This window comes from Carcharhinus amblyrhynchos, chromosome 3 (genome assembly GCF_965287045.1).
Source record: "Carcharhinus amblyrhynchos chromosome 3, sCarAmb.v2.hapA, whole genome shotgun sequence".
NCBI lineage: Eukaryota > Metazoa > Chordata > Chondrichthyes > Carcharhiniformes > Carcharhinidae > Carcharhinus > Carcharhinus amblyrhynchos.
The window spans coordinates 82,857,815-82,866,194 of record NC_137326.1 but is presented as its reverse complement, the minus strand read 5'-3'; the positions used below and the strand labels follow the sequence as shown (position 1 = coordinate 82,866,194).

General features: G+C 45.4%; 1 protein-coding gene across 1 annotated transcript; it reads left to right on the top strand.

Annotated features, from left to right (window-relative positions):
• Positions 1–558: 558 nt before the first annotated feature.
• Positions 559–1,997, top strand: LOC145341219 (G-protein coupled receptor 55-like). Its single transcript, XM_080186139.1, has 2 exons — positions 559–580; positions 1,105–1,997. Exons 1-2 carry the CDS (start codon positions 559–561, stop codon positions 1,995–1,997), a joined length of 915 nt encoding a protein of 304 aa, XP_080042265.1.
• The last annotated feature ends 6,383 nt before the right edge of the window (positions 1,998–8,380 follow it).

Genomic DNA, 8,380 nt, shown 5'->3' with positions numbered 1-8,380 from the left:
TTTGAAGAGTGTATGTCTGGGGTGCATGGAGTCCTTAATTATGCTGGCTGCTTATTCGAGGCAGCGAGGAGTGTGGATGGTGTCACTGGATGGGGGGCTGGTTTGTGTGATGGACTGAGCTTTGTTCATGAAAGCGGCAAGGAAAGTGCAAACCATTTGGCACCGGGCACAAATTGGATTTTCAGCTTTGCACGCTAGTTTCCTGACTCTTCACCTGGTAGTAAAATCGTGCCCTAAATATCTGTATGGGTCCAACTAAATCTATGATGCTAAACTGGAACAACACTTGGATGTAGCAACTTCAAACAGGGCCTTACTGAATGTTAACTTAGACAAAACTAATTGGGGCCGTTGACAGTTTGCACAACAGCAGATCAAACATTCTGCTGAATGATTAGCAGTTTTGTGTAAATGTAAACCAATGAAAACTGCTCTGATCCAGTTATGATGTCAGGAAGTTGAAAGGGGAATCTTATTGCCAGATCTTAGATTGTATTTCACAGGCAGACACTGCTGAAATATGCAGATTGCCTGTCAGCTCTGAAACAGAGAGCAGAAATGAATCAGACACTGGAGGGAGGTAAGTCTTTTCAACAAGATATTATTAACATGACTGTGTATCATTGCGTCAACTTACAGGAAACTTACTAATAATTTATAATAACATGTTAGATACATTCAAACAAATCAAATGAGCTGGCTTATATTGAATCATCCTCAGTAAAACATAAGAAATAATGATTTCTGATTAGGGTGGCACAGTGGTTAGCACTGCTGTCTCACACACCAGGGACCTGGGTTTGATTCCTGGCTTGGGTCACTGTCTATGTGGAGTTTGCACATTCTCCCCATGTCTGCATGAAATTCCTTCAGGTGCTCCGGTTTCCTCCCGCAGTCCGAAATATGTGCAGGATAGGTGAATTGGCTATGCCAAATTCTCCCTCGGTGTGCATAGGCAGGTGCCAGAGTATGGTGACTAGGGGATCTTCACAGTGACTTCATTGCAGTGTTAATGTAAGCCTACTTGTGACTAATAAATAAACTTTCCTTAGTAAAATTAGAAAGTTCTTTAGTTGATAACAACTCACATTCTGTTTGTTTCAGCAACGAATTGTACAGGAAGCAGCCCAGATGAATTGAATGACTCTGTGCAGCAATTTCAGGTAATAGTTAGCCTTATCACGCTTGCTTTAGGATTGGTCCTCAACATGGCTGCATTGTGGAGCCTGTGCTTAAAATTTAAGAAGTGGACAGTTTCTATCATCTATATGATTAACCTGATCATTTCAGACATCTTGCTGCTTTTCTCCCTGCCATTCAAAACCTATGCCTACCAGACTGAAGAGTGGTCTTTGGGGCTGGGATTCTGTAAGTTTTTGGAAGCTCTGTACTATGTGAACATGTATACAAGCATCCTGATCATAACTTTGATCAGTGTGGATCGTTACATTGCCATAAAACATCCCTTCCTGGCCGGAACCATCAGGTCCCCGAAGAAAACAGTAATCATCTGTGTCATGGTTTGGATCATTATCTGGTCTTGCTGCATCTACATTTATTCGAAGGAATCCTTGCAGAACTGTTTCTACAATCACTCTTCTTCTGTTTGGAAACTGACAACCGTGGCAGCCGTCCAAAGCGTATTTCTTATCACCGCTCTCATCATGATTTTCTGCTCTGCCCGTATCATCCAGACCCTGCAGAGAAATGGCACCCTGGACACTGAAAAAAAAGACAACAGCAAATCCGTCAAAATCGTCCTTTCCAACCTGTTAACCTTTCTTGTTTGCTTCACCCCGTATCACCTGGGGATCCTCCTATACTTTGCAGCCCGGAATTGCTGGGTACCGGGCAGATATACCGCGCCTCTGCGCAACTTTCTGCAAATATGCCTGTGCTTAGCAAATGTAAACTGTGTCCTGGATGCCCTGTATTACTACATTGTCATTAAGGAGTTCTGGAAATCAAGTAGATACAGTCTGAGAACAACCAGTTGAATTGTTAAATTAAATTAAAGCAATTAAATTAAACTGCAATTTATTCTCTCTGAAATGTGGGAAGATTTCATGGTAAAAAGTTTATTTCTTGTGGTTGGGGAATCTTTGCACTGTCTTCAAATAAAAAGTTAACAGGGCAAAATACTGTGGGGGCTGTAAATCTGAAGTGACATCTGAATGTGGTAGAAACACTCAGCAAGGCTGGCATCATCTGTGTGGAGGGAACTTCAGGTCCAGGGCAGCTCATCAGTGTCAGAAAGTGTTTCCAGATAAACAGCTTTTAAGAACAGGGCCAGTGAAACTGGAGCAGGGAAAGAATGGAAAGTGTGTGGGATGTTCAACGATAAAACAGATGGTAGTGAATTGAGGACATAGAACATAGAACATTACAGCGCAGAACAGGCCCTTCGGCCCACGATGTTGCGCCGACCAGCTTTTTAAAAAAAAACACTAACCCACAATCTAAACCAATCCCATTTCATCCATAAACCTATCCACAGATCTCTTAAACGCCCCCAAACTAGGCGCATTTACAGCTGCAGCTGGCAGGGCATTCCAGTCCCTCACCACCCTCTGGGTAAAGAACCTACCCCTGACATCAGTCCTATAACTACCCCCCCTTAATTTAAAGTCGTGCCCCCTCGTGCTAGCTTTCTCCATCCTAGGAAAAAGGCTATCACTATCCACCCTATCTAAACCTCTAATCATCTTATATGTTTCAGTAAGGTCCCCTCTTAGCCGCCTTCTTTCCAGCGAAAACAACCCCAAATCTCTCAGTCTCTCCTCATAGGATCTCCCCACCATACCAGGCAACATCCTGGTAAACCTCCTCTGCACCCTCTCCAAAGCCTCTATATCCTTCCTGTAATGTGGGGACCAGAACTGCACACAATACTCCAAGTGCGGCCGCACCAGAGTTGTGTACAGTTGCATCATGACACTGCGACTCCTAAATTCAATCCCCCTACCAATAAACGCCAAGACACCGTATGCCTTCTTAACAACCTTATCTACTTGATTCCCAACTTTCAGGGATCTATGTACACATACACCTAGATCCCTCTGCTCGTCCACACTATTCAAAGTCCTCCCGTTAGCCCTATACTCAACACATCTGTTATTCCTACCAAAATGAATTACCTCACACTTCTCCACATTAAACTCCATCCGCCACCTCGTGGCCCAGCTCTGCAACCTTTCTAAGTCACCCTGCAAACTATGACACCCTTCCTCACAATCTACCACACCTCCAACTTTGGTGTCATCAGCAAACTTACTAATCCACCCAACTATACCCTCATCCAGATCATTAATAAAAATTACAAACAGCAGTGGCCCCAAAACAGATCCCTGAGGCACACCACTCGTAACCGAACTCCATGACGAATATTTACCATCAACCACCACCCTCTGTCTCCTATCTGCTAGCCAATTCCTGATCCAATTACCTAGATCACCCCCAATCCCATACATCTGCATCTTCTGCAGAAGCCTACCATGGTGAACCTTATCAAACGCCTTACTAAAATCCATATACACCACGTCAACTGCCTTACCCCTATCCACCTCTTTGGTCACTTTCTCAAAGAACTCGATAAGGTTAGTAAGGCACGACCTACCCGCTACAAAACCATGCTGACTGTCTCTAATTAATTCATTACTCTCCAAATAACTATAAATCCTGTCTCTAATAATCCTTTCCAAAACCTTACCCACCACAGAAGTAAGACTCACCGGTCTATAATTCCCAGGGACGTCTCTTCTCCCTTTCTTAAACAATGGGACAACATTTGGCAGTGAGACCATAGAATCCATGGAATCCCTACAGAGCAGAAGGAGGCCATTCAGCCCATTGAGTCTGCACCAACCCTTTGAAAGAGCACTCTACCTAGTTGTGAAGGGTGTCTCATAAAAATCATTAGATGCAAAGGGTGCACTTTGAATTTAGGGAAAGGATTTTACAGCCTCACTTGTCCCGAAAACGTAAAATCCCATCCCTGGTCAACAGATATTTCTAATATCCGTCCCTTGCCCACTTAGAGCCTGTGGCGGGCAGGACAGTAAAATTCCGACCTCGGAGTTAATGTTTGTTCAAAGAGACTTTGTCTGGTGCAGACTGCTGCAAGGTGTTAACTCCTTTGCCCACTTTCAGTATCGCCTGGTTTGACAGCTGGACTCCCTCTGCCTGCAAAGTTGTCTTGCAACATCACACGTTAATAAATATTGGCCTATCCAGTGACACTCACATCCTGTGAAAGAGTTAAAAAAAAACACTGGCTAGCTTGTGAAATACTATTTTTTTAAAACACCTTGAAGACCATTTAACTGTGGATGAAATATGTTCTGATGAAGATGCTGCAATCACTTTTGTAGTGATTCAGTCTCTTCAGGAGCATCAGCAGCTTCTGTGCAGATTTTGAAATAAAATGAAAAGAGGCTGTTACAGGGTTATGTTTCTGCTTTACATGTTCTTTCAGTGGGAACTAGCCACATATTTGAATAACTTTACATTTAGAGTGGTGCATTCTGCTTAAGATGTAACAGTATCACAATGTATTCCCTTGTGATCTGAGAAAGTTTGTATATGCACTCCTCTCTCAAAGTGACAAAATGCATTAAGAACCTGAATGCCTGCAGAGTTCTGCATAAATATTCATCATCCACCCTGTCAAATGCCTTCTCCTGGTGAAGACAAACCAGCCCTCTGGGCAGAATGGATTACATCTTATGCTAGATGACTCCAGTTTTGCTAGGGCTCCTTGCTGCCACACTCAGTCAAGTGCTGCCTTAATATCAAGGGCAGTCGCTCTCACTTCACCTCTGGAGTTCAGCTCATATGTCCATGACAGGGTAGATGCAGGAAGGATGTTCCCAATGGTGGAGGTGTCCAGAATCATTGGTTACAGGGTAGACTATTTAGGACAGAGATGAGGAAACATTTATTCACCCAAAGAGTGGTGAGCCTATGGAATTCATCACCACAGGAAGTAGTTAATGCCAAAACATTGAATGTATTCAAGAGGTAGCTAGATATTGGAGTGATTGGGATCAAAGATTATGGAGAAAAGGCAGGATTAGGCTATTGAGTTGGACAATCAGCTCAATATCGTGATGAATGGTGGAGCAGGCTTGAAGGGTTGAATGGCCTCATCCTGCTCCTATCTTTTATGTTTGAACCAAGGCTATAATAAGGTCAGGAGCTGAGTGACCCTGGTTGAACCCAGATTGAGCGCCAGTGAGCAGGTTATTGCTGAGGAAATGCTGGTTTTGGTTCTCAGGATCAGGAGTTCCCTGCATTTCTGGGCATGCTCGAGACTATGAGTGCCATAAGGGCCAATCCCAACTGTTCTGAAAGTTGGTATCGGCCATGAGCTAAGCATCCACTGCCATGCAATGTGCCAACTTCTGGGGAGCCATCCAGCCCACTGCTCCACTACCCTGCACATCCCCGATCCTGTTCATCCTGGCAGCCACAGCCCATTCCTCTGCCAGCCACCTGAATTGGTATTGGTGCAGGAGTGGATTTCTTAGCAGTAGCTCCCTGAAGACAGCCACTACTCCAGACAGGGGGAGAGTGTGACACAAGGTAACTGTGCTCCAGATACTGATCAGATCCTGGTAAAAGATGGGCAACACCTGAAAGGAGTTACAGAGAACCCTCAAATTTAGAAACAGGAGCTGTCGTCATACTTTCAGGAGACTCAGAATCTCAGCAGCAACCCAGTGTAGCCTTTTGTCCCAGAAGAACTTCACGAACGTTCTCTGGATGTTTGTAACAAAATCAGGGGGAGGGGTCAAAGTCATCAAACATGAAGACAGTCACTTGGTTTATGACAAGAACTTGCAGTCCTGCCTATTTTCTCAGGTGAGAGGTGACCTTGGCTCCAGCTCCTGCCAGCTCACCAGCCAGGATTCTTTCCCTGGGCAAAGAAGGACTCCCAAGTAGAGGAGGCCAGTTCTGCTGCAGGTGAAAGGGCCTGGGATCCTCTGGTAGGGAGTCCAGCTGCCATGGACCAAACAGGAGTTCTGTAGCTGGATCCAAAGCTTTTTGTAGCCAGATGACTAATAGCTAAACTTCTACAAAGCATGATGGGAAAAGTAACCACCTTTCAGAACATAAGGTCAGTGAAACAGCTTGCTTTGCGAGCAAGTGTGATAAAACATACTCAACATGAAATCATTGTGGTTGCTAAGACAGGTAAAGAGGGCAAGGCCATCAGAAGTGTGCTTTTGCAAGTTTGCATTCAGAAACACATCCATGACCCCACTGAGTCCAGGACTCAGTGAAGAAGATGACACATTGAAGGGAGGCTGATCAACTCACATTGCAACGGATAGTATTAAATCCAAACAGTGAATCTTATGGTTTATTGTAACAAGTAGTCAGTGTTTTAGCAAGTCATTTATGTGAAATAAAGAACAGTTCAGTGTTAATCAAGTGTTTAAACCCTAATAAAGAGTGACTTGTACAAACTATCTGTGTAATTGTTTTTTTGTCCACCACATTGGTTGATACTCTAGTCTGAAGGTTGACAGTTTGGAACCCAGTTGATCCTGAGAACACAGCTGGGCACCTGTCCATCCTCCACAAGTCAGCAGGGTCGGTGAATATGAGGAGTGCATCTTCAGTGTAAGCTGAAAGGACCACCCTGATATCCAGTTGAGGAACCTAATCCAAGACCTCACATATGCGACCCAATGAGTTTCAGGTCCCTCAGCGCACCCTTCTCCTTGTACGCTATCTGCAAGGGCAGGACTCTCATCGGACTGACCGAGATGGAATTCCAGGTCAAGCACCTCCTTCTCCAACTCCTCAATCCTGATTGCCACCTAGATTTATTAACCTTGTCTACCTATAGCAGAAGACTCGGACATGAACATAAGAACATAAGAACATAAGAAATAGGAGCAGGAGTAGGCCATCCAGCCCTTCGAGCCTGCCCCGCCATTCAATAAGATCATGGCTGATCTGTCGCTGCTCAGTTCCACTTTCCCACCCTCTCCCCATAACCCTTAATCCCCTCTCCTATCAAAAACCCATCAACCCGCGTCTTAAAAATATTTAGCGAGGCAGCCTCCACCACTTCAACGGGCAGAGAATTCCAGAGATTCACCACCCTTTGAGTGAAGAAGTTCCTCCTCAACTCCGTTCTAAACCGCCCCCCTTTTATCTTGAGGCTGTGCCCCCTAGTCCTATTGTCTTTCTTGAGCGGGAAGAGTCTTTCCACCTCTATCCTATCCATCCCATTCATCATCTTATACGTCTCAATGAGATCTCCTCTCATTCTTCTAAACTCTAACGAGTACAAGCCCAGTTTATTCAGCCTCTCCTCATAGCTCAACCCCCTCAACTCCGGTATCAGCCTAGTAAACCTCCTCTGCACTCCCTCCAAGGCCAAAATATCTTTGCGCAGGTGCGGCGCCCAAAAATGCACACAGTACTCCAGTTGCGGCCTCACCAATGCCCTATACAGCTGCAGCAAGACCTCCCTACTTTTATATTCAATCCCCCTCGCTATGAAGGCCAGCATCCCATTTGCCTTCCTGACCACCTGCTGCACCTGCAGGCTGGGTTTTTGCGACTCATGCACAAGGACCCCGAGGTCCCTCTGCACCGTCGCCTGCTGCAGTTTTTCGCCCCGTAAGTAATAGTCCTTCCTACCATTCTTCCTACCAAAGTGGACCACCTCACACTTGCCAACATTAAATTCCATTTGCCATTTCCTGGCCCATTCGTTTGCCCATGTCCCATCACAACCTCAAGAAGGGGGAAGTCTCCCCGCTTCCTTCTCCATCCAGCTAGAAGCAATAGAACAAGTCCAGAAAACACTCAATCTCCAGCAGCAGTTGTTAAAGTGTCAGTACATGGGCCCCACCCGAGCACAAGACAAAATAAGTTCAGCCCACATCAAGCAGTGATGCAAGCATGGCACCCGTTCCACAGAAGCCACTGGAATTCTCAGGACATGAACACAATAAAAATATAAAGGCAGTCCAATGTGAACGCTCTGACTCCAGGCAACATACAAGTGAAATCTCTGGCATCAGGATGGAGACCTCACTAGATGTTCACCAAGTCGAAGGTCCTTCAACTTCCCCATTGATGCTAAATGGCATGGGGCACCACTTGGCCTCTGACCCCAAGGGACTGCAAGAGACCCTAAGAGGCTGCCTTTGCTTCATGTGACAATATCACAGTGCACCCAGCATCAGAGATGGGGAAGCACGTGTGATCCTCTGCCTCCTCTGGAGACCAACAAAACCATCCATCTGGTGTCCCCTGTTGGGGTCAGATCCCAACCCTTTTCAGCTGCTTGGGTGGACAACACCAAAAGTTTGACCAATGGTCGATGGTCAACTGGACTCTCTCGTAGTGACCAAGG

Excerpts from the sequence above, each read along its gene's own strand:
- LOC145341219 (XM_080186139.1), top strand. The coding sequence starts at position 559 with ATGAATCAGACACTGGAGGGAG. Across the intron at positions 581-1,104 it reads GAATCAGACACTGGAGGGAG|CAACGAATTGTACAGGAAGC; the intron begins GTAAGTCTTTTC and ends TGTTTGTTTCAG.